Source organism: Microtus pennsylvanicus, chromosome 8, assembly GCF_037038515.1.
Source record: "Microtus pennsylvanicus isolate mMicPen1 chromosome 8, mMicPen1.hap1, whole genome shotgun sequence".
Taxonomy (NCBI): Eukaryota; Metazoa; Chordata; class Mammalia; order Rodentia; family Cricetidae; genus Microtus; species Microtus pennsylvanicus.
In genome coordinates this window covers 144,799-171,703 of record NC_134586.1, presented here as the reverse complement: position 1 = coordinate 171,703, position 26,905 = coordinate 144,799, and the positions used below count along the sequence as shown (strand labels likewise).

General features: G+C 38.5%; 1 protein-coding gene across 1 annotated transcript in view; it reads left to right on the top strand.

Annotated features, from left to right (window-relative positions):
• The window catches only part of LOC142855783 (uncharacterized), a 237,274-nt gene extending 213,228 nt beyond the window's left edge, over positions 1 to 24,046 (top strand). Inside the window, 1 exon segment of the mRNA XM_075982188.1 lies at positions 22,404 to 24,046. Coding sequence (XP_075838303.1) covers positions 22,404 to 24,046 — 1,643 coding nt within the window.
• Positions 24,047 to 26,905: the final 2,859 nt, after the last annotated feature.

Here is a 26,905-nt window from a genome sequence, read left to right as displayed (position 1 = left end):
CCAAGCCATTTTCTGTTATTGTTAAAGGAGAGAGAACTGAAGTCTATAGAATGAGTGCTGGTCAGTGATTTTTTAGAGTTCGATTTTGGTTGAAATCTTGTAGTTTTTATTTAAGAAAGCATAATATGTCTTTGTCATCTATGTTATTGATTTTATTAATTTAAGAATATTGTTCATTTTCTGGAAAATAATGGTCTCACTAACTTTGTATTCAAAAAATTTCTCATGTTATTAGTTCCTTGAGTTTTTATTGGTTTGGGAAGTTTCTGTGGAGAGACAGTTTTAGTTTTTTTCTTCTTTATCTTGTATGTTTGCCATTTTCCATTCTCTGGCATATCTACCTTCTTGTTTGTGTTTTTGCTGGTCAAGTGACTGATGTTATTAGTACATTGCCTTTAGATCTTTAACATATTTTTGTATATTATTGTCTTTTTCTCTTAATTAGCCTCAGCTATCAGCATGCCATAGCTTAGAGTAATCTGAGAAAACACCAATTGAGGGTATTCCTAGATCAGAATGTCTGATTAAGTTGTCTGAGAGAGATTGTGTTGGTTTTGATTGATATGGGAAGGTTTTTCCACTGTGTTGGCAATATCTCTGAGCAAGCAGCTCTGGGATAGATAGGAGAGCTAGCTAAGCACAAGACAGTGACAAAAGAAGAGAGAAAGCTAGAAAATAATGGTTTCACATGTTTTGCCTTTAGCTATTATTTTTAGCTTGAGTATCTGTTTTAAGCTCCCATAAGTAAGAATTGTGAAATAGGGTTAACAACCAAATAAACTTACTGAGTTTTGCTTTTGATTAGATAATTTAATAGCAGCAACAGAACAGAAATTTGGAACAAAAATGGGACTCAAGTGCTGCAAAGGACCTGGGAATGTTGACTGTTATAAGAATGCTAAAGATATCAGAAAACTGGACAAAAAGTCTAATCAGCTGTTCTTTTGGGACCTGGAAGATGGAAATGTTGAGAGTAATGGCAGAGAGTGGAGATCAAAGTCATAAAATTTTTGTGGGCTGTAAGCTCTGCAGGGAACCATGGAGTTGGCCTGACCTAACTTCCTTGAGAGACCTGTGTCATAGGTGTTTCAGGTTAAAGTCCATGGTTCCTGGGTCACAATATACCTCCCAGTTCCTGGTAGACTGTTGCATTCCCTCAGACAGTGAAACATTCAGGCTGATTTGTGCTTCTTTGTATGATCCCTTAGTAGTCAAGGAATCATGAAAGTTTAACAGGACAATTCAATTTAAACATTAATCTTGTGTACACTGTATAGCTTGCAAATTTTATTATATCCTGGTATATACAGAGGCTGCTTGTTCATTTAACAGATGCCCAGACCTGCAATAAATATAAAAAATTATTTTAATTACAAGACTGCTTAGCCAATAGCTTAGGCTTTTTATTAAGTAACTCTTACATCTAAAATTAACCTATTTCTATTAATCTTTGTGTCATCACATGACTGTGGCCTACCAGTAAGTTTCCATCCAGCATCTGTCTCCTTCAGCAGTTCCATGGCATCTCCCTCACTCTGTCTTCTTTTCTCCTTTATTTCTGCTTGGAATTTCTACTTGTTTTATTCTGTGAAGCCATAAGCCCAAAGTAGCTTCTTTATTAACTAATGGTAATAAAACATCTTCATAGCATACAGGGGGAATCCCACATCACCTCCTATTTTATGGCTAAATAAAAAGGAAGGTTTCAATTTTGACATAGCAAGATTACATATAATGAAACCATTATCCAGCAAGAATTAGACTTGCAATATTTAGTCCCTTTACACTTGGCAAGTTAAGGAAAATACTATATCATCTATTCCATCTTTTCGAGTCTAAGGTTTTATGTCTAATCTTTTTTTTTTTTTGAGACAGGGTTTCTCTGTGGCTTTGGAGCCTGTCCTGGAACTAGCTCTGTAGACTAGGCTGGTCTCGAACTCACAGAGATCCACCTGCCTCTGCCTCCCGAGTGCTGAGATTAAAGGTGTGCGCCATCATCGCCCGGCTTCTAATCTTTTTTTTATAATTATAAAACTGTCTCTTTCTTCAACATCATCAAAGACTCCAGAAGGATATACTACTACCTAAGTAAACAGGAAGTACATTATAAGCAACTTCCAAAACTCTAGAATTGACAAAGACATCTTGCTGCCTGGACAGTCACCCAAAGTTCTTCTGTAACATTGGGGCATCCATTTCCAGCCTATAGGCCCATAGTGTCTGGCAGACTTTTCCATGAAGCAGGAAATTTCAAAGACAGTTCTGCCTATATTGGCAGTTTGTTAGTCACCTTTTTTGTGGGTCCTGCAGAATGTCGGGCAGACTCTTGCATGGAGCAGGAACTTTGAATGACTTTCTCACCTTCTTTAGGCAACTTTAGCAATGATTTTTCTGTGGGTCCTGGATGTCTAGTTTATAAAACATACCATGAAGCAATTCCAGCAGAAGTTTCTTGCCCAAATGGCTAGTCACATTGAAGGCAAATTCCATAATGAGTTTCTTTAATGCCCATCAACCTCGCTGAAGTAATAGGTGCTGCCAGAGGCAGACGTGGCTCACTGTCATGAAAAGTCCTAAGTTTTTAAAACATTTTAAATGCCATATTCTGTATGTCTTTGACAGATTTAAAAAATATCTATCCATCTGAAATATATCTCTATACTTCTAGAAAGCCTAACGTGACTAAAAGTTTAACTGTTATAAATGACTATCTATTAATTTGTATTTCGTTTTATGTATTTATTTATTTTATTGAAAAAATTTCTGCCTCCTCCTCACCTACCATTTTCCTCCCCCTCCTCCCTCTCCTCTCCCCTCCTTCTCCAGTCCAAAGAGCAGTCAGGGTTCCCTGCCCTGTGGGAAGTCCAAGGTCCTCCCCCCTCCATCCAGGTCTAGTAAGGTGAGCATCCAAACAGGCTAGGCTCCCACACGGCCAGTTAATGCAGTAGGATCAAAACCCAGTGCCATTGTCCTTGGTTTCTCATCAGCCCTCATTTTCTGTCATGTTCAGAGAGTCCGGTTTTATTCCATGCTTATTCAGTCCCAGTCCAGCTGGCCTTGGTGAGCTCGCAGTAGATCAGCCCCACTGTCACAGTGGGTGGGTGTACCCCTTGCAGTCCTGACTCCTTGCTCATGTTCTCTCTCCTGTTCCTCATTTGGACTTTGGGAGCTCAGTCTGGCTCCAATGTGGGTCTCTTTCTCTATCTCCATCCACTGCCAGATGAAGGTTCTATGGTTATATGCAAGATATTCATCAGTATGGCTATAGGATAGGGCCATTTCAGGTTCTCTCTCCTCAGTTGCCAAAGGAACTAACTGGGGACATCTCCCTGGACACCTGCAAGCCCATCTAGAGTCAAGTCTCTTGCCAACCCTAAGATGGCTCCCTTAATTAGGATATATACTTCCCTGAAGGCGTAAGTCACAAACAATGCCACAACAATTTGGAATTATGATTAATAGGGTGATATTTATTTAAAGGGGAAAAAATTACAGATCACTGTCAGCCCTCTGCGTAACCAGGAAGGAAGTCAAGTCACCGGCGGAGCAGGAAGTGAAGAGAGCGAGGAGAGGGAAGTGGCCGCTTTTTTAAAGGGAGAGAGACCACACCCCAAGGGGCTGGTATCTCAGCGGCGATAGGCTGGAGGAGTTGGAGGACCTCCCGTAACACCTCCCCCTTTTGTTTAAATAAGAGAGTTCTAAACCTACTATGAAATTATATACAATAAGTACAAATATCCTATTCTAACTAGCTTAGGTCTTGTGTAATAAATAACTTGGCCAAGTCATGAGAGAAAAGTAACTACATCTATATAGTCTTCAACCCCATCGAAGATCTGAGAAGGGAAATAATGTTACCTGGTTAATTAGGAAGTTCAGTAAAACAACTTCCAAAACATGCAACAAATCACAGAGACAACTAGCTACCTAGGCAATCACCCAAAGTCACATTAGCAGCGTTGAAGCAACCAACTTTGGCTAAGGCCTAACATAACTGACACACCATTTTCAAAGGCAAGCAACTTTCAAAACTATCTTACCCTGTCTTGGCAGGATAAGACAGCCCTGTTTTATCCATTGATGCACGCTCTGTATCTTGGTCAGTGGTTGAGGTATGGGCATTTCTTTGCCCCAAGGCCAGTTCTGCCAAAAGGAAAGGCTCCAGGTGGAGTGTCTTTGGTGCTCAACATTCTCTCGGGAATAGAGTGGTGTTGCCAGGAGCAATTGTGTCTCACTACCACAAAACTCTGAGATAGATTAAAGGCCATTTTCTACAGCTCTTTGAAGAAGTTGAAGACTATCTATCTATACTGAGTATAATCTCTATATATCTAAAGAACCTGATTAGTCTAATTATAAATGACAAACTTAGATGACTATTAGTCTATATAATTCTCAATATCTATCTAACTTAAAGATTAAGACAATAAACAACTGTGAAACAAATGAGGACAATGACCTCCAAATATAAACAATGTACAAATATACATTGCAGTAGGTAAATATATATCAATACACAAACATTATATAAGTATCTTAATCAGAGGTAGAAATGTACACAGCAATATGGTAAATATATACAATACAATATATGTCAATACATAAAAATGTTTTAAACAAGGTAGAAACATGCATGCATCCAATAGTCAATATAATTTAACTTTGTATCAATATACAAGAATCTATACCAATATATTTGTCTAAAAACAGTAACTCACAATTACAAATCTATTATCCCATCATCCCTCTTTTTTTTTTCTTTTTTCAAAATGATCCCTGAGCTTATAAAATTCCTCCCCCAACCCTCAATCGTATACTAATTATAATCAACCCCTAAATGATGTCCCTAAACCCAAGGGCAAACTTTACTGGGAGAGGGGACGTCGTCCTCTAGAATTACTTCCAGCTGTCATGGGGGCGACGTTCTTTCTGGGGGATCCTGTGAAAGTAAAATGATGGTTAAATTTCAAGATCAATGTCTTTTAAAATTGCCAATAGTCTCTGAGTATTTTGTGCAGGTCTGGCCAAAATGTTGTATAAGATGTGCACCATTTCAGCTAACCAAGTTGGAACTGTCTTGTGCAGCTGGTACCCAAAGCAGGTCTTGTTGTAGCGCTATCAGTATCATGACGTCATATCAACCAGGTGGAGTTGTTGTTATGGGGCCCCATCTTCTTCCTGGAAACTTCAAATGTCACTTCAGGAAAAACTCATTGTTCATTATGAAAAACTTAAGCATTAATCATATAGACATATATATATATATATATATATATATATATATATATATTCAATGAAAGACATGATAGATATATTCAATGAAAAGTATGATAGATATGAAGAAAAGCAAAGATGTTTTCTAAACTCATATTTCTTTCTGTCCCACATCATGGCTCTTGACATGAGACAGAAACTCCAGAAACTCTGGGTTTTTCTCTTACTAACAGGCTTGGAATTGGAGAGGGACTGAGCCAGAGTCCAACTTCAAAACCAGCTTTATAAATTTAGAAATATGGTTTAATATTACTTACACAACCCATTCAGTTTTCTTGATATTTCCTATCGGGCAGGTATTTTTCCATCTGTCAGTATCCAAACATCCAGGGTCCCTTGAATTTCTCAAAGATGAGTGTTTTCCTGTGGAGATAAGAACAGAACCCTGCCCCCATTCTATATGTTTTTCTTACCACCTGTATGAATATCATCATTGTGGATGAGTTGTCATTTCTCCTTTCCAAGAGGTTTCTCTTCTTCAAATCGAAACTATTAATTTTGATGGTATCCACAATTTTTCTTCTCCTGTGGAAACAAGAGCAAAACCCCTTCCCCAACGTAGCACATCTCCTGGCTTCCACTGAGAGGTCAGCACATCTTTGAAATAAATCGGTTGATTTAGTTCAGCAGACTTTTCCATTATCCAATGTCTCTCTGCTGCTGTCGTTCCTTTCTCATTAGCGTTAAGAAAATTCAAGGTAAATAAAGCATTATGTAATCTATTTCTGGGGGTATTTTCGGTCCCTTTCTGTTTGTTCAGCATATCCTTTATAGTATGATTTGATCTTTCTATAACTGCCTGACCTGTAGGATTATTTGGTATACCTGTAATATGTTTTATATTATAATAATCAAAAAAGCGTTTCATTTTCTTAGATACATATGCTGGACCATTATCTGTCTTTATTTGCGCAGGTATACCCATGATGGCCATAACTTCCAATAAATGTGTGATTACTGAATCAGCCTTTTCTGAGCTCAGGGCAGTAGCCCATTGAAAACCTGAATACGTGTCTATGGTGTGGTGTACATATTTTAATTTACCAAATTCTATAAAGTGGAACACATCCATCTGCCAGATTTCATTTCTCTTAGTGCCCTTTGGGTTACTCCCTGCAGGCAACGGTGTTTGATTATTGAAAGAACAAGTAGGACATCTCTTTATAATGTCCTTAGCTTGTTGCCAAGTAATGGAAAATTCTTTCTTTAGTCCTTTACTATTGACATGATGCTTCTTATGAAATTCTGAGGCCTGCAACACACTTCCAATCAATAATTGATCAATCTCAGCGTTGCCTTGGGCTAGAGGACCAGGCAGACCTGTATGGGACCGGATGTGTGTTATGTACATTGGACAAAGCCTGTTCCTGATTATGTCTTGTACCTGGATAAACAATGAAGTCAACTCTGTGTCATCTGGTATAAATTCAGCGGTTTCAATATGCAAGATAACTCTTTCTGCATATTGTGAATCTGTAACTATATTAAGAGGTTCTTTAAAATCCCTTAGCACCATAAGAATGGCATATAATTCTGCCTTCTGGACAGAATTATAAGGGCTTTGTTCCACCTTACTCAATTCATCTGACTTGTAACCTGCTTTCCCTGATTTATTTGCATCAGTATAGAACGTACGGGCTCCAGTTATTGGAGCATCACGTACAATTCTAGGAAGAATCCAAGAAGTTCTTTTTATGAGGTTAAGTCTACCACTTTTGGGATAGTTGCTATTAATTTCTCCCAAAAAATTAGCACAAGCTCTTTGCCACGGTTCATTGTCTTCCCATAACTTTTTTATTTCTTCAGTAGTAAAAGGCACTATAATTTCTGCTGGGTCTATACCTGCTAGTTGACGAAGTCTCAGCTTACCTTTTATAATTAATTCAGAGACTTTTTCCACATAAGTTTTTAATTTTTTACTTGGTTTATTAGGTATAAATATCCACTCTAAAATAATATCTTCCCTCTGCATTAGAATCCCTGTAGGAGAAATTCTGGAAGGCAATATGACTAGGATGCAGCTAAGATTTGGGTTCACCCTATCCACATGTGCCTCCTGTAATTTTTCCTCAATCATTGTCAGTTCCTTTTCTGCTTCAGCTGTCAGTTTTCTTGGACTATTCAAATCTTTATCACCATCTAAGGTTTTGTTTAAATGAACTATTAGATCAGGTGTTATCCCAACAGCTGGTCGTAGACTGGAAATGTCTCCTAACAATCTTTGGAAGTCATTAAGAGTCTTTAACCGGTCTCTCCTAATTTGTGCCTTTTGCGTTTTAATTTTCTCTAACCCTATTCTGTAACCTAGGTAATTAATAGAATTTCCTCTTTGAATCTTTTCAGGGGCAATTTGTAATCCCCACCTAGGCAAGACTTTCTTTACTTCTTCAAACATCCTTTCTAAAGTATCTTTATTTGAATCAGATAACAAGATGTCATCCATGTAATGATAAATAATGGACTTGGGGAATTGTTTACGAATTATTTCCAATGGCTTACTTACAAAATATTGGCACAGTGTAGGACTATTGAGCATACCCTGTGGGAGGACAGTCCATTGATATCTCCTATTGGGCTGAGAATTATTATAAGTAGGCACTGTGAAGGCAAATTTTTCTCTATCCTTTTCTTGTAACGGTATAGTGAAAAAACAATCTTTCAAATCAATAACTATAAGAGGCCATCCTTTTGGTAACAGAGAAGGCAAAGGAATTCCAGATTGTAGTGAGCCCATAGGTTGAATTACTTTGTTGACAGCTCTTAGATCTGTCACCATTCTCCATTTACCAGATTTCTTTTTTACAACAAACACAGGAGAATTCCAAGGGCTGGTTGATTCTTCAATGTGGTGAGCATCTAGTTGCTCCTGCACCAGCTGTTCCAATGCCTGTAGTTTATCTTCAGCTAGAGGCCACTGTTTGATCCATATTGGCTTCTCAGTTAGCCATTTTAAAGGTAGGGCTGTTGGTACCTCTAAAGGTTTGGTATTTGCTGTATGTTCTTGTACAGCCTGAATGGCTAGTGACCTTTTTCCATAATACCTCATCATATACTTCCCAGAATTATGAGTTCCTGGAACTACAGGAATGTTAATCTGGGTATTCCATTGCTGTAGCAGGTCACGGCCCCATAAATTTATGGCAATATTGGCTATATATGGCCTTAGTCTTCCTATTTGCCCTTCGGGCCCTATGCATTCAACCCATCTTTTGCTTTGTTTTACACGAGATAGGGTTCCAATTCCCAGGAACTGAACATCTACCTCTTGAAGAGGCCAATTCGGATGCCAAGATTCTGGGGTAATGATACTTACATCCGCACCTGTGTCTAATAAGCCTTCAATAAAAGTGCCATTTATACAGACTCTTAGCTTTGGTCTTTGATCATTAATAGAAGTCTGCCAAAATATACGTTTACTCTGTCCAACTGGGTTTTTTGACTCATCCTCCACATGGATTTCATCATTTAGACCAGTATTACTTTTTACAGCAGAAATTGGAGCTTTTAATTTTCTTGGTGAGGCACGTTCTCCACTGTGACTGGGAATGACTGGGCCACTGTTGGCTTGGGGGCCTGCGAGAGGCCCCTCAAGGAGTTTCCCGACGGTATCGGGTTGCCTTGTTTGTCTGTTGTTGACCTGCATTCATTGGACCAATGTCGGCCTTTACCGCATCTCCTACATATACCTGAAGGCCTAGGTCTCCTATCTTTGTCATTCCCAGAGGAGATAATATTCCTAGAAATTCTGTGCCTGCAATCCCTTTTCAGATGTCCTAATTTACCACAATTAAAACACCTGGCAGTTTGATGTCTCCTCATTGCTGTGGAAATCGCTTCTCCTACCCAAGATTCATCGTTATAGCTAAATGTCTCAACATTCATCGTATGCTGAATCCATTCATCCATAGGTGCTGATCTAGACTTTAAAGGCCCAATTATCTTTTTGCATTCTATGTTTGCATTCTCAAAAGCTAGAGATTCAAGAAGTATTCGTCTAGCTTCTGGGTCTGTTACCCCTATGTCCAGAGCCTTAATTAATCTTTGCAAAAAGTCAATAAAGGGTTCTCTCTGTCCCTGCCTAATTCTGGTATATGATTCAACCCTTTTTGCTGGATCTTGTATCCTATTCCAAGCATTTAAAGCTGCTTGGTGACATAGACACAGTACTTCATCATCATAAAGAGCTTGGACCTGTGGATCAGCATATTCTCCTGCACCAAGAATTTGATCTTGGGAAACCTCAATACCTTTTGCTCTTCCTTGCTGTTCCATATGTTTGGATTCTTCTCTGAAATAAATTCCAAACATCAAGGAAGGTCCATTATCTAAAACTGCAGACTCTAACTGATGGAAATCATGGGGGGTAGCTCTAGCATTAGAAGCCCAAGTCCTTATCATTTCCTTTACGTATGCAGAGTGCAAGCCAAAATTAACAATAGCTTGCTTAATTTCTTTTAGATCATTCATTGCTATTGGCGTCCATCTAGCTTCTCTGACTCCCTTTGAGCCTTTAGAAGTTGACGCTTTGTCAGAATTAAGTATAGGGTATGCTGCTAAAACCTTTGGTAAGCCAGTTCTAATAGCTGGTGTTGGCATTGTATCCTGTCCTTGTGCCTTATTACTCTGTTCACCAGCTCCAATCATTTCTTCAATCATTTCAAGTCTTTTTATTATTGTCTCTTTTGAATCCTTAATCTCCTGACCTGCATGAGTTTCTAGTAAAGATTGTATGGTTCTTAGGAGTGCCATGATCTTCCTAAATGATAGAATATGCAAAAGAATACTGAAACCTAGTAACCAGTAAATTAAGTTATCCCCATAGTCATATAAACCTTGCATGATATAACCCATTGTATTGGTAACCAGAACAGTAAAATTCGCGTTGGAAACGAGAACTGCCATATTACCTATTATCCAGCAGGTGGCGCTGTTGCCAAGTCTCGACGAAAACACGGTCCTGTTTCAGAGTCCGCCTAGTATTTGTTAAAAACTGGAAAATGTAAGTTGCTCAACAAAGTAAATGTAATTAAATCAATTCCAGAGATGGAACCAGAAACCTAGAATCCAGGGGTAGAGAAGAGCAATCTGGAAGCTACTTATGCCTCCACGTGACAGAGTCACCCTGAGGGGTTGCAGCTTTCAGCAACCGCGTGCTCTGGTTCATGCCACTTAAGAGCTGTGCTTGCAAGGGAGATTTGAAAACGACTCAGAAAAGAGCAAATCACGCGGGCAGAGACTACGCGGGCCTGTGGAGTTTAAATCCACAGGCAGCGACTGAGGAAGCAAGGGCTCCCGCCAAGCCGAACTTGCGGCCGCCAAGCCGAACTTGCGGCCGCCAAGCCGAACTCGTGGCTGCGAGCCGGGAGAGGTTCTAAAACCAAACGTTGGGCGCCAAATGAAGGCGTAAGTCACAAACAATGCCACAACAATTTGGGATTATGATTAATAGGGTGATATTTATTTAAAGGGGAAAAAACTTACAGATCACTGTCAGCCCTCTGCGTAACCAGGAAGGAAGTCAAGTCACCGGCGGAGCAGGAAGTGAAGAGAGAGAGAAGAGGGAAGTGGCCGCTTTTTTAAAGGGAGAGAGACCACACCCCAAGGGGCTGGTATCTCAGCGGCGATAGGCTGGAGGAGTGGGAGGACCTCCCGTAACACTTCCCTGCTTCCATATCCACCCTTCCTTTATCCCAACCATCACATTCCCCCAAGCTCCCCCCATCAACCGCTTCTCACTTTTCTCTCCCCATTTCCCCTTACCCCCATCCCACTCCACCCCCAAGTTCCCAATTTTTGCCTGGCAATTTTGTCTACTTCTGATACCCAGGAGGATGACTATATGTTTTTCTTTGGGTTCACCTTCTTATTTAGCTTCTCTGGGATCACAAATTATAGGCTCAGCGTTCTTTATTTATGGCTAGAAACCAATTATGAGGGAGTACATCCCATGTTCATTGTTTTGTGTCTGGGTTACCTCACTCAGGATAGTGTTTTCTATTTCCATCCATTTGCATGCAAAATTCAAGATATCATTGTTTTTTACTGCTAAGTAGTACTCTAATATGTATATATTCCACAATTTCGTCATCCATTCTTCCATTGAAGGGTATCTAGGTTGTTTCCAGGTTCTGGCTATTACAAATAATGCTGCTATGAACATAGTTGAACAAATACTTTTGTAATTTGATAGGGCATCTCTTGGGTATATTCCCAAGAGTGGTATTGCTGGGTCCAGGGGTAGGTTGATCCCGAATTTCCTGAGAAACTGCCACAATGCTTTCCAAAGTGGTTGCACAAGTTTGCATTCCCACCAGCAATGGATGAGTGTACCCCTTACTCCACAACCTCTCCAGCAAAGGCTATCATTGGTGTTTTTGATTTTAGCCATTCTGACAGGTGTAAGATGTTATCTCAGAGTTGTTTTGATTTGCATTTCCCTGATGGCTAAGGAGGTTAAGCATGACCTTAAGTACCTTTTGGCTATTTGAATTTCTTCTGTTGAATATTCTCTGTTCAGTTCCGTGCCCTATTTTAAAGTCTAGTTTCTTGAGTTTTTTATATATTTTGGAGATCAGACCTTTGTCTGTTGCAGTGTTGGTGAAGATCTTCTCCCTGTCAGTAGGTTGCCTTTTTGTCTTAGTGATAGTGTCCTTTGCTTTCCAGAAGCTTCTCAGTTTCAGGAGGTCCCATTTATTCAATGTTGCCCTTAATGTCTGTGCTGCTGGGGTTATACTTAGGAAGTGATCTCCGGTGCCCATATGTTGTAGAGTACTTCCCACTTTCTCTTCTATCAGGTTCAGTGTGTTCAGATTGATATTGAAGTCTTTGATCCATTTGGACTTGAGTTTTGTACATGGTGATAGATATGGAACTATTTTCATTCTTCTACAGGTTGACATCCAGTTATGCCAGCACCATTTGTTGAAGATGCTTTCTTTCTCCCATTTTGTACTTTCATCTCCTTTATTGAAAATCAGGTATTCATAGGATTGAGGGTTAAAATCCAGGTCTTCTATTCAATTCCATTGGTTGACTTCTCTGTTTTTATGCCAATACCAAGCTGTTTTCAATACTGTTGCTCTGTAATAGAGTTTGAAGTCAGGGATTTTATTGCCACCAGAAGTTCCTTTATTGTATAAGATTGTTTTGGCTATCCTGGGTTTTTTGTTTTTCCATATAAAGTTGATTATTGTCCTCTCAAGATCTGTGAAGAATTTTGATGGGACCTTGATGGGGATTGCATTGAATCTATAAATTGCCTTTGGTAGAATTGCCATTTTTACTATGTTGATCCTCCCAATCCAAGAGCAAGTGAGAGCCTTTCATTTTCTGGTACCCTCTTCAATTTCTTTCTTCAAAGACTTAAAGTTCTTGTCAAATAGATCCTTCACTTCCTTGGTTAGAGTTACCCCAAGATATTTTATGTTATTTGTGGCTATCATGAAAGGTGAAGCTTCTCCGATTTCCCTCTCTGCTTCCTTATCCTTTGTGTATAGGAGGAGAACTGATTTTTTGGAGTTGATTTTGTATCCTGCCACATTACTAAAGGTGTTTATCAGCTGTAGGAGTTCTTTGGTGGATTTTTTGGGGTTGCTTATGTAAACTATCATATCATCTGCAAATAACGAAAGTTTAACTTCTTCATTTCCAATTTGAATCCCCTTGATCCCCTTATGTTGTCTTATTGCTCTTGCTAGAACTTCAAACACTATATTGAAGAGGCATGGAGAGAGTGGACAGCGTTGTCATGTTCCTGATTTTAGTGGGATGGTTTGAGTTTCTCTCCGTTTAATTTGAAGTTAGCTGTTGGCTTGCTGTAAATCGCTTTTATCATATTTAGGTATGACCCTTGTATCCCTAATCTCTCCAAGACCTTTATCATAAAGGCATGTTAAATTTTGTCAAATGCTTTTTCAGCATCTAATGAAATGATCATATGGTTTTTTTTCTTTCAGTTTATTTGTATGATGGATTACATTGATAGATTTTTGTATGCTGAACCAGTCCTGCATACCTGGGATGAAGCCTACTTGATCATAATGGATAATTTTTCTAATGTGTTCTTGGATTCGGTTTGCCAGTATTTTGTTGGCAATTGCTCTTCTGATTCTATATTGTGACAAACATTAAAGAGTTTAGGTATTAGGTCTTCTTGGAAGTTCTGGTAGAATTCTGCATTGAAACCATCTGGACCTGGACTTTTTTTTGGAAGGGAGGATTTTGATAACAGCTTCTAATTCTTTGCAACTAACAGGTCTTTTTAGATTGTTCACCTGGTCCTGGTTTAACTTTGGTATATGGTACTTATCTAAAAACATGTCCATTTCTTTTACATTTTCCAATTTTGTGGCATACATGCTTTTGTAGTAAGATCTAATGATTCTCAGAATTTCCTCTGCGTCTGTAGTTATGTCCCCCTTTTCATTTCTGATCTTGTTAATTTGCATATTCTCATTCTGCCCTTTGATTAGTTTGGATAGGGGTTTATCAATCTTGTTGATTTTTCTCTAAGAATCTGCTTTTTGTTTCATTAATTTTTTGTATTGTTTTCTGTGTTTCTATTTTGTTGATTTCAGCCCTCAGTGTGATTATTTCCAGTCTTCTACTCCTCCTAGGTGAGTCTGTTTCTTTTTTTCCAGAGCTTTCACGTGGGCTGTTAAGTCTCCAATGTGTGCTCTCTCCATTTTTTCTAAGTGGGTACTTAGTTCTATGAACTTTCTTCTTAGCACTGATTTCATAGTGTCCCATAGGTTTGAGTATGTTGAGTATCTTCATTGAATTCAAGAAAGACTTTAATTTCTTTCTTTATTTCTTCCTTGATCCAGGTATGGTTCAGTAGTTGACTGTTCAGTTTCCATGAGTTTGTAGGCTTTCTGCAGGTAACATAGTTGTTGAAGTCTAACTTTAATTCATGGTGATCCGATAAGTCACAGTTGGTTACTAATATTTTTTTTGTAACTGTGTAAGTTTGCTTTGTTACCGAGTATGTGGTCAATTTTCGAGAAGGTTCCATGAGCTGCAGAGAAGAAGGAATATTCTTTCCTATTTGGGTGGAATGTTCTATAGATGTCTAAGTCCATTTGATTTATTACCTCCATTAATTCTCTTATTTCTCTGTTAGATTTCTGTCTGATTGCCCTGTCCATTGGTGAGAGAGGAGTGTTGAAGTCTCCTACTATTAGTGAGTGTGGTTTGATGACTGCCTTGAGTTTTAGTAATGTTTCTTTTACATAAGTGGGTGCTTTTATATTAGGGGCATAGATATTCAGGATTGAGACTTTATCCTGATGAATTGTTTCTGTTATGAGTGTTAAATGTTCGTCTCCATCTCTTCTGATTGATTTTAGTTTGAAGTCAACTTTGTTAGAAATTAGTATGGCCACATCTGCTTGTTTGTTAGGTCCATTTGCTTGATAAACCTTTTTTCCAGCCCTTTACTCTGAGTAGATGTCTGTCTTTGTGGTTGAGGTGTGTTTCTTGTAAACAGCACAATTTTGGATCTTGTTTTCGTATCCAATCTCTTAGCCTGTGCCTTTTTATAGGTGAGTTGAGCCCATTGATGTTAAGTGATATTAATGACCAGTGGTTGTTGACTCCAGTTATTGTTATTGTTTTTGGTAGTAGAGTTTGTGTGTTTCCCTTCTTTGAGTTTTGCTGGTCTCTAGATGTCTGAGTTATTGTGGGCAGTGTTGGCAATGCTGGATTCTTTGGGTTGTGATTTTCCTTCTATTACTTTCTGTAAGACTGGATTTGTGGCTACTTATTGTTTAAATTTGTTTTTATCCTGGAAAATTTTGTTTTCTCCATTTATAGTGAATGATAGCTTGGCTGGGTATAGTAGTCTGGGCTTGCATCCATGGTCTCTTAGTTTCTGCAGTACATCTATCCAGGACCTTCTGGCTTTCATGGTTTCCATAGAGAAGTCAGGTATAAGTCTGATAGGTTTACTTTCATAAGTAAGTTGACCTTTTTCCTTTTCAGCTCTTAATATTCTTTCTTTATTCTGTATGTTTTGTGTTTTGATTATTATATGGTGAGGAGATGTTTTTTTTTTTGATCCAGTGTGTTCGGTGTTCTGTATGCTTTTTGAACCTTCATAGGAATGTTTTTCTTTAGGTTGGGAAAGTTTTCTTCTATAATTTTATTTATTTATTTTTGGTTTTTCGGGTCAGGGTTTCTCTGTGGTTTTGGAGCCTGTCCTGGAACCAGCTCTTGTAGACCAGGCTGGTCTCAAACTCACAGAGATCTGCCTGCCTCTACCTCCCAAGTGCTGGGATTAAAAGTGTGCGCCACCACCGCCAGGCTTATAATTTTATTAAATATATTTTCTGGACCATTGATCTGTACTTTTCCTTCTTCTACCCCTATTATTCTTAGGTTTGGTCATTTTATTGTGTCCCAGATTTCCTGAATGTTTTGCGATGAGCATTTGTTGGATTTGCTGTTTTCTTTGATCAGTGCATTCATTTTCTCTGTGGTATCTTAGTGTCTGAGATTCTTTCTTCTATCTCTTGTATTCTGTTGGTAATACTTGTCTCTGTAGTTCCTGTTTCTTTACCCAGATTTTCCATCTCCATCCTTCCCTTGGTTTGTGTTTTCTTCATTACCTCCATTTCATTCTTCAAGTCTTGAACTGTTTTCCTTACTTGTTTGATTGCTTTTTCTTGTTTCTCTTGTTTTTCTTGGGTATCTTTGAGAGGTTTATTCATTTCCTCTACCTTTTTGTTTGTCCATCTCTATTTCTTCATGGCAGTTTTTCACCTCCTGTTTAAGATCCTCTATTATTTTCATATAGTTCCATTTAAAGTCGGTTTCTTCTATTTCTTCTGGAGTAGGGTGTTCGATTCTTCTTGTTTTGGGATCCCTAGATTCTGGTAATGTCTTGTTGCCTTTCAGGTTGTTGCAGGAATTCTTGCATTGGCACCTGCCCATCACTTCCTTCAAATGAAGCCAGGAGAGGCCTGGTATCTTTGTCTAGTCTTTGCTGTGACTGATTCTCTGGGTGGATCTCCTCAGTGTAGAAGCAGGAACTGTTCCTGTCTGTATGGAACTCCTCAGCACCATCCAGATGGAACTCCTCAGCACCATCCAGATGGAACTCCTCAGCACTGAAACAGGGATGCCTGGTAGCCTAAGGGCCTGCGGACAAAAGGGCTAAGGTGGGGAACAAGGCGGGGTCAAGTATAACACAGGAGACCCTGCATCACAAGCTGAAGGTGCCCACACTTCCTTGCTGGGGACCTTCAGGCCTGCCTGGTAGGCAGGCACTCACCCCTCTGGGTGGGTAGCCTTGGTGCAGGAGCAGGAAACTGTTCCTGAGCCAAGGACCTTGCAGACAACAGGGCAGGCTTGGGGGGGTCTAATTTGTATTTCTTAACTATACATTGCATCTTTAAATGAGCTGCACAAATATAATACCTTAAACAAGAACACACACACATATATATGTATATATGTATATATATATAAAACAGTTGACTTTACATTTTTATCATTAGGTCAAAATCTATACAAATCCAATGTATTATTATCTCTGTATCATGGCTCCTTTAAATGTAAACAAATGTTTATAAGCAATATTTGGGAATTTGGTAGTAGTTCTCTCCATACTGCTTCCTACTTTTTGTTTGTAGGGATCTCTGCATGGGCTTGCATCAGCCCCTGGAAGAAGCCTCTTTAATAACAAGTAGGGTAAACAGCAATCTATGATAATAGCAGAAAATAGTTATGAGTCATTTCATTGATATTTTTTTCTTGGTCAACTGTATTTGGTTCTACCCCTGTTCTGAGCCATTCAATTTCTGGTTCCTGGCCATCTAGGCAGTGTCAGTTATGGACTTCCTCTCACAGTATGAGTTTCAAGTTAGACCAGTCATTTATTGGCCACTAAGAAAGCTCTAAGCCACCAGTGTCCCAGCATATCTTGCAGGTAGTACAAGTGTGGGTTGAATGTTTTGTGGCTGGCTTGGTGTCGCAGTTCCACTGGGAACCTTATGTGGTTACAGAAGATGGCTAGTTCAGCCTCCTCTTGAGTACTAGGAGTCCTCACTAGGGTTACCTTTATAGGTTCAGGAAAGTTTTCATTATACTGTTTCTACATCCCCTGTTAAAAGTTCCCCTATTCCAGTTATCCCTCCCTGTCTTCTCCCCATCTGTCTTTTCTTCACTCACCTGATCCTTCCTGTTCCCATCCCCACCCGCCTCCACTGCACCCGTAAAATCTGTTTTATTTCTTCTTACCAAAGAGATGCATTCATCTCCTGTAGAGCTGTTCTTGTTACTTAGCCTCTCTGTGTCTATGGATTGTACTGTGATTAACTATGCTTACTGTGATTATACTTTACTTAACTGGTAATATCCACCTATAAGTAAATACATACCATGTTTATGTGATTCTGTGTTTCCTCACCTAGTATATTAAAGAACTGAAAAAACTAGACAACAATAAACCAAATAATCCAATTATAATGGGGAACACCTCTAAACAGAATTCTCAGTAAAGGAATCTAAAATGAGTGAGAAACACCTGAAGACATGTTCTACATCCTTAGCCATTAGGGAAATGAATATCAAAACTACTTTGAGATTTCATCTTACAAGTCTTAGAACTGATAAGATCCATAACACAAGTGACAGCTAATGCTGGCAAGGACATATAGCAAGGGGATTCATTGCTGTCACAAGTGCAAACTTGTACAGCCAATGTAGAAATTAATATGCAGTCCTCAGGAAATTGGGAGTCAATCTACCTCAAGACAAATGTATACCACTCTTGAACATATGCCCAAAAGATACTACCACAAGGACATTTGCTCAACTGTGTTTGTAGTGGCTTTGTTCATAAAAGCCATAAACTGCTATATCTGGGAGAGATTGTGTTGATTGATGATTGATGTGTGATGGCTCCTCCACTGTGAGTGGAAATATCTCTAAGAAACTGTGCTTGGGATACAAAAGGCACCAATCTGACTAGGCAAGAGAGAAAGCCATGAAACACTCCTTGTCCATGTATTTTTGCCTTCAACTATTAGCTTGCTTTTCTATCCTAAGCTCCCAAATTGCCCCCACTCATTGTCTGAGCTGCTTTTCATTAAAAGATTTAATTGGAGATATATAAATGCAAGTTAGAACAAAAAATGGAGAACCAAAAGTAATATTGTTGCTAGACAGAACCTGGGAATGATGTCTCTTGGAAGAGTATAGAAGATATCAAAACTTTAGGTGGCAAAAAAATTAGAAAGTAGTACACAGAATTAATTAGCTGTTCTTGTAGGATCAGAAAGATGGAAATGTTAAGAGAAATGACAGAAAGTGGAGATTGAAATCATAGAATTTCAGTTGAAATTGATTAAGCTAGAGGTTATTTGTGTGGTATTTTGGCTCCAAAATATTTCTTTTTCTGCCTCTGACCTGGAAATTTAGTAAAGCAGAATTTAAAAATATGAGCTAATTCCTTAAATGGAATATTGAATGTGGTGGATGGTTATTACTGATGATTCATTCAAGACTACAGTAAAATAACACCAAGTGGGGCAGAAATAAATGAAAATGAATAGGCAGTTTATTATGGTAGTCAATTACTGGAACAGGCAGGGATTTTCAAGGATTTTATCACCATTATAGAGAAGGCCCTTGCTATAGAATGGAAGCCTAGCAAGGTGCTCTAAGGGTAAGACTCCATTCACATAAGCATTCAACTTATGGAAGGAGTAAGCACAGTGATTCTTAACCATAACCCTAAACGCATTTTTCTTCATTGGTTACCATGAGCCTATTGTGACCCAGGTCAGAATGTAATTGAATGAAAACCTCTCATATAGGAAGATGTATTTGGACATGTCCCTCTTCTTGTCAACTTTCATTTGATTGCTTGTGAATCCAGTAGGAGGAGGAGCCTTTCTGGATGAAATTCCTCATTGGACATGTGATATGAGTTTCTATAGCCTCAACCTATTCCCTGTTCTTTGTGCCTGCTATGTTGTGGTTGAAACTAATCAGTCAGCTTTCTTCTTTTGCTGTCATGACTTCCCTACCATTATAAACTCTATCACCAAATCACATAAGATTCAGCAAAATTAACTGCTATTTGATCCTAAGACAGTTTGGTAGCCTGCAGTTTTCATTTTTGTTTGTTTATTTCTGAATACAAGATTTTTCTGTATAGCCCTAGATGTCCTGAAAGTTTCTGTGTATATCAGGCTGGCTTCAAACTCAGAGATCCCCTGACCCTGATTCCCAAGTCCTGGATTAAAAGTGGGCCTTGATTTTTTTGTTTTTATATTGTTGTATGATGGTTTTGTTCCTATCGAGCATATGCTGTTGTACTGAGCTTCACCCATATCTTGAATTTTAAAATTTGACAGAGGGTATCATTATGTTTCCCAGGATGGCATGTATTCATGACATTGATACTTGTTGTGCTTTCTGAGTCATTGGATTGCAGGCGCATCACCTTCTTCCTTCCTGTTTTGTTTTGTTTGAATTTTTATTTTAATATGAGTATTTACTTGTACATGGATATGTACCATGTGAGTGCCTGATCCTTACATTGACTTAAAGATGGAACTAGGAACCCTGAACTTGGAATAATGAATAGTTGTGATCCCCCCATGTAATTCCTTGAGTCAGACCAGGAGTACTCTTTACTGTTGAAACATCTTTCCTGCTCAGTGTTGATTATTTGTAATCAACATATATATTTGATGCTTTCATTTATCCATTTATAACTTTTTAAACATCCAGTGCCTTTTAGTAAAATCTTATTTATGTTGCAGTTTAAATTGAGACACTTCAGGTTTCTCATAGATGAATAAAGAGCTGGAGTAAATAGATAACTCTTTTCAGGAACTACAGCAAAAACCTCTGAGTTATTTCTATCTTTTATGTTTGTTTGATTGACTTTTAAATGGAAACAGATCCTTAATATATATTTATGGCTGTCCTAGAAGTGATTGCATGGACTAGGCCATTCAACTCAGAGGCAGATAGATATATGCCTCTGCCTTCTGAGTGCAAGGATTAAAGGCATGATTCAATACACCCAGCTTGCCTATCTTATTTTTCTTTTTTTGTAGTTAGAAATTAATCATCCATACAATTTCTCTCATGTGTCCTCTGTACTGTTGATCTGTTTACTTATCTTTTATTGTTTGTTAATAGGCATTTCAAAGGGTTCATAAATTACAGAGGTGAATCTTCCATTCAGTTTGTTTCTAAAGTGACTTGGTAATTAAATTATGTCTATTTCATAGAATAAGTATGGGGAGCACCAAAGTTATATGACTATACTGTCAAAGAAGTATACATTTGCAGTGTTGTCAAAGTCATGATTTCTGTTGTACAAATGTATGGAATATTTCAGAATGCAGTGACCTATGATGATGTACATATCGACTTCACTTGGGAAGAATGGACTTTGCTGGATCCTACCCAGAGGAGTCTCTACAAAGATGTGATGTTGGAAACCTACAGAAACCTTACTAGTATAGGTAAGACTGAATTATATTTCATGTTTTAAAATAAGGGGACAATTGTTCATTGGTAACTGGTGCTCTTTTGTAATATGATTGAGGAAGAAGAAGAATGAAATGAATAAATCAGGCATGGTTGTAAGGTTCAATGCAAATGGTAACTAATTTTTTTTTCACATTTCAATATATAACATACATTTTCTGGCATTATATTTTAGGATACAGTTGGGAAGACCATAATATTGAAGAACATTGTCAAAGTTCTAGAAGACATGAAAGGTAATTTTCATGTGTAAGCTGATAGAATTGTATCTCTGAAGAATTTGTAATGCATTCTATAAGCTTTAAACAAAAGAAACAGTGTAAATACTAAAGTGCATTGATGATTTTTAAATTCTCACAAAATCATATACCTTAATTTCAGATAAGTGAACTGCATTTGCAAGCCATTCTTTTAAGAAGGAAGATAAGGAAACAATGTCTTAACCTATATTAAAATTTGAGTCATAATATGATGAGAGCTATATTGTAGAATTATCAATCCATTTATTTCATGTATATATATATAATATATACATATTGAAAAGGTGATAAGTATCTCTCTAAAACTCTATTATACTAATAGTCCATAGAAAAGGTAGTTTAACTCATATACTTGTGACTGTGCAAAGTTTAGTGAGGGGGCAGTTAAAGTCAACAGTCAAGGGGCAGCTGTTATGGAGAGGCCTTAATCCATATACCACAAGTCTATGAACATAAAGTCAAACTGTGTGAACTCAATGTGGAAACCTTATATTTGTTATTTTTCTTTTACTAGGTATATCATATGTTACTCTGGATACAAGCCACATGAGCATAGGGATGTGAAAATATATAACATACCTTTTTCTCAGAACAGTTAGAAGATATGTAGCAGTCCCCATGTTGAATATACTTGTTGAATTTGTTGGACAAGTATATAAGTAATTGGTTTTCTAGCCTCATTGTTAATATATCAGTAAGCTCACATCTCAGAAAAGCATCATGAGTACTAGGACTGTGTAAGTACTTCTGTTTGTCATAGTTCACTTACCAAATGTAGTATCACTCACAATATAGGAAACTTTATGAATGCAACAAGGGTGGTGAAGCTCTGAGATTTTTCAGTTCTCTTCAAATATGTAAAAATTCTCATATAGAAAAAAGATTCTGTAAATGTGAACCATGTAATAAAGGCTGTTATCTATTGTCTTCAGAGATGCAAAACAAGCCCTAATGAAGGGGAACAACAAGATTGTAAACATGGTGATAAATCCTTAAGATGTAATTTCTCTTTAAAATTGGACCAAATTGTAAAATTAATTCATACAGATATAAATATTTAACAATGAATGTGCTAATTCTTTCACATGTACCACTATCATTACAGGCATGAAAAAAGTCAATCAAGAGAGAAAACTTCTGTATATAATCAATGTGTTAAAGCCTTCACATGTGACAGTCATCTACACAGGCTTGAAAGAACACATACTAGATTGAAACCCTATGAACAAAACGAATGTGGTAAAGCGTTTTTACATCACAGCCCTCTTCAGATACATAAAAGAACACATACTGGAGAGAAGGCCTGTGAATGTAATCAGTGTTGTAAAGTCTTTGCACATCACAGTCATCGACAAGTACATAAAAGAACACATACTGGAGAGAAACCCTATAAATGTAATCAGTGTGGAAAAGCCTTTTCACACCATTGTCATCTACAAGTACATAAAAGAACACATACTGGAGAGAAACCCTATAAATGTAATCAGTGTGGAAAAGCCTTTTCACAACATTGTCATCTACAAGTACATAAAAGAACACATACTGGAGAGAAGCCCTTTGAATGTAATCAGTGTGGAAAAGCCTTTGCATGGCACAGCAATCTTCAACGTCATGAAAGAAGTCATACTGGAGAGAAGCCCTATGAATGTAATCAGTGTGGAAAAGCCTTTGCATGGCACAGTTATCTCCGAAAACATGATAGAAGCCATACTGGAGAGAAGCCCTATGAATGTAATCAGTGTGGTAAAGCTTTTCTGTGTCAGAGTCATCTCCGAAAACATGAAAGAAGCCATACTGGAGAGAAGCCCTATGAATGTAATCAGTGTGGAAAAGCCTTTGCATGGCACAGCCTTCTTCAACGTCATGAAAGAAGCCATACTGGAGAGAAGCCCTATGAATGTAATCAGTATGGAAAAGCCTTTGCACGTCACAGTCATCTCCAAATACATGAAAGAAGCCATACTGGAGAGAAGCCCTATGAATGTAATCAGTGTGGAAAAGCCTTTGCACGTCACAGTAGTCTCCGAAAACATGAAAGAAGCCATACTGGAGAGAAGCCCTATGAATGTAATCAGTGTGGAAAAGCCTTTTCACACCATTGTCATCTACAAGAACATAAAAGAACACATACTGGAGAGAAGCCCTATAAATGTAATCAGTGTGGAAAAGCCTTTGCATGTCACAGTTATCTCCGAAAACATGATAGAAGCCATACTGGAGAGAAGCCCTATGAATGTAATCAGTGTGGTAAAGCTTTTCTGTGTCAGAGTCATCTCGGAAAACATGAAAGAAGCCATACTGGAGAGAAGCCCTATGAATGTAATCAGTGTGGAAAAGCCTTTTTACACCATTGTCATCTACAAGAACATAAAAGAACACATACTGGAGAGAAGCCCTATGAATGTAATCAATGTGGAAAAGCCTTTGCATATCACAGTTATCTCCGAAAACATGAAAGAACCCACACTGGAGAGAAGCCCTATGAATGTAATCAGTGTGGAAAAGCCTTTGCATGGCACAGCAATCTTCAATGTCATGAAAGAAGCCATACTGGGGAGAAGCCCTATGAATGTAGTCAGTGTGGAAAAGCCTTTGCACGACACAGCCATCTTCAATGTCATGAAAGAAGCCATACTGGAGAGAAGCCCTATGAATGTAATCAGTGTGGAAAAGCCTTTGCATGGCACAGCCATCTTCAACGTCATGAAAGAAGCCATACTGGGGAGAAGCCCTATGAATGTAATCAGTGTGGAAAAGCCTTTGCATGTCACAGCAATCTTCAACGTCATGAAAGAAGCCATACTGGAGAAAAGCCCTATGAATGTAATCAGTGTGGAAAAGCCTTTGCATGTCACAGCAATCTTCAACGTCATGAAAGAAGTCATACTGGAGAGAAGCCCTATGAATGTAATCAGTGTGGTAACGCTTTTGTGTGTCAGAGTCATCTCCGAATACATGAAAGAAGCCATATTGGAGAGAAATCTAATGAATGTAATTAGTGCGATAAAGCCTTTGCTTATAGCATAGTTATTTTGAAGGTGCCTCAATGCCTGTGTTATAGAAATGAATGCTTATAAGAGAGAAACTTTCATGTGTGAAAAAGTGTTTGTTTAAAGAGTTGTTTTAATTGTAATTGTGTGATGTCATTATATGATTGTGTGAGTATGTAAAGTTTTCATGTTTGCTTTTGAGAATGTTTGACCCTCGGATCTTCTTGTCGCAAGAATTACAGGAAGTTGTCAAAAATTAGGCCTTGATCCTAGGAATGAATATTTCTTAATTGCCCAGCTGTGTTTCTAGTGCTGTAATTATTTTAAAGCCTGTTTGTATCATGTTGAAGCCAAGAAATAGGGATAAACTCATATGAGAGAAAAACTCTATTTCTGAACATGATTTTGTAAAGATGTTGGACATCACAGTTGTCTTCAACTTCAAGGAAAAAAAAACATGTTTCATTTATTTATTTATTTGGTTTTTTTTTTTTTTGTTTTTCGAGACAGTTTCTCTGTAGCTTTGGTGCCTGTCCTGGAACTAGCTCTTGTAGACCAGGCTGGCCTCGAACTCCCAGAGATCCGCCTGCCTCTGCCTCCCGAGTGCTGGCATTAAAGGCGTGCACCACCACCACCCAAATGTGTAGCCCAGGCTGGCCTCGAACTCGTGATCCTCCTGCCTCTGCCTCCTTCAGCAAATCCTACTGGCGTGCCCCACCACAACCGGCTCATTTATTTTTTGTAATAGCCTTGAGGGACGTAAATTAGTTACCATGTTCACTGAAGACTGATGTTAGAGATCACTCCATTGTGGTTTCTACTTTGAAACATTTGAGGTAGATACTAAAATGTGATTCATGTGTGACAAATTGATTTCTTGCCTCTAAGACTTTCCAGAAATTAGAAAAATCACAAATCTTGCTTTATCCAGAGTTGCTGTTTGAGTGTAGCCTATGTTTGGCTTCAGAATTTGTGAACTATGAGGGAAAGGGTACTGGAACATGCACACAAGGGACACCATATTTTGGAAGAGGAACAAGAAGTGGTTTGAGAGACTGGAATAGTTTCTACTAAAATACCAATTTTTCAGACTAGAGCCCTGTGTTTCCCTAGGGTGTTGGACTCAGAGTGATGAGCCCACAACCAACTGTCACACCATTTTATACCTGTTTCATCAGCCAAAAGTCAGCATGATGCCCTCCGCATATGACTTCTGGATAGGGAGAAGAGAGGTATTTAGCCTCATTTAATTTGGAGGTTAAAACAAGCCTGAGCCTGTCCTTCTTTGCTGTGTGCAGGTGCTCTAGGAGCCAAGGTCTGATGTCTCACATCCGTACAGAATCTTTTTATCAAGAAAATATTACTGAGATTTGCTATCTAACTAACATCTCATGTAGACTTACATCTACTGTCTGTGGAGTGTCAACCGTTGTGTTGTTAGCAATCCTCTTATCCTTTGATTAAAATAATTACATGGAAACTGTATTCTTTTAATCACTGCTTGGCCCATTTCTATCTAGCCTCTTCTCGGCTAACTCTCGCACCTGGACTAGCCCATTTCTGATCATCTGTGTAGCCCACGAGGTGGCTTACCAAGGCGGTTCTAGCCTATGTCCATCCTGGGTCAGAGCTTCATAGCGTGTGCCTGGGAGAGCAGAGCATGGCATCTCTGCGAGGAGCTGCAAGGTTTCTGAGCTCACTTCCTCTTCCTCCCAGCATTTTGTTCTGTTTACTAACCTTGAAACACTTTGGAGTTGTTGCAATGAACAAGGCTCTGGCTGGTTCCTCAGCCACAAGGCTGGAATCACAGAAAGCTAAGGAATGGACTAGATCCAGCCATCAAAACCATGGCTTTAATCCTCTCCATAAAGACTCATGTGGTCAGAAAAAGAGAGATGTACAGTAAAGACAGATTCAAAGATGAAGAAAACCTCTAAATGGTTTACAGTGTGTTTAAAATATATGCAAGGTAAAGGTTAAAGTTTTTAAAGTGGAAAAAAGAGAGTAGTTGGTTGTGGTAGTACACACCTCTAATCCCAACACTTGGGTGCCTGAGGTAGATTGATCTCTGTGACTTCAAGGTGTGGCAGGACACACCTTTAATTCCAATGCCTGGGAGGCAGGGGAAGACAGATCTCTGTGAGTTCAAGCACAGCCTGGTGTACAGAGTTATTCCAGGACAAAGATATACAGAGAACCTGTCTCAAAAAGTAAATATAAAAATAAAAGAAATGGAGGTAAAGCCACATAAAGATAGAAAATACACAGAAAATATTGATACTGTATGTTATTATGTTCTCTTTGAATTGTTTTAATACTGGCCCTTCATGTTACAAAACAGCATTACAAATATTATGGTTTCTGTTTGATTAGTTCAGGTCTGAACAGCTTGGAAGAAGCAAGCAGCCACTCATCCATTCTTTAGAGAAGGTAAGGCACATTTCTTTGTGGAAGGTCCAAGGCCCTCCCTAATATATCTAGGCTGATATTTAAGTTCTCAGTTTTAGGGGGTCCCTTTATTTATTGTTGCTCTCAGTGTCTATGCTACTGGTGTTATATTTAAAAAAAGTAGTGTCTTCTGCCCATGCAGTGAAGGCTACTTCCCACTATCTCTTTGATCAGGTTTAGGGTAGTCAGATTTATATTGAGGTCTTTAATCCATTTGGACTTAAGTTTTGTGCATGGGTATAGATATGTATCTATTTTTATTCTTCCACATGTTGCCATCCAGTTATGCCAACACTATTTGATGACGATGCTTTTTTACCATTGTATAATTTTAGCTTCTTTGGCAAAAATCAGGTGTTCATAGGTGTGTGGAGCAGTATCTGGGTCTTCGATTTGATTTCAGTGGTCAACGTCTCTGTT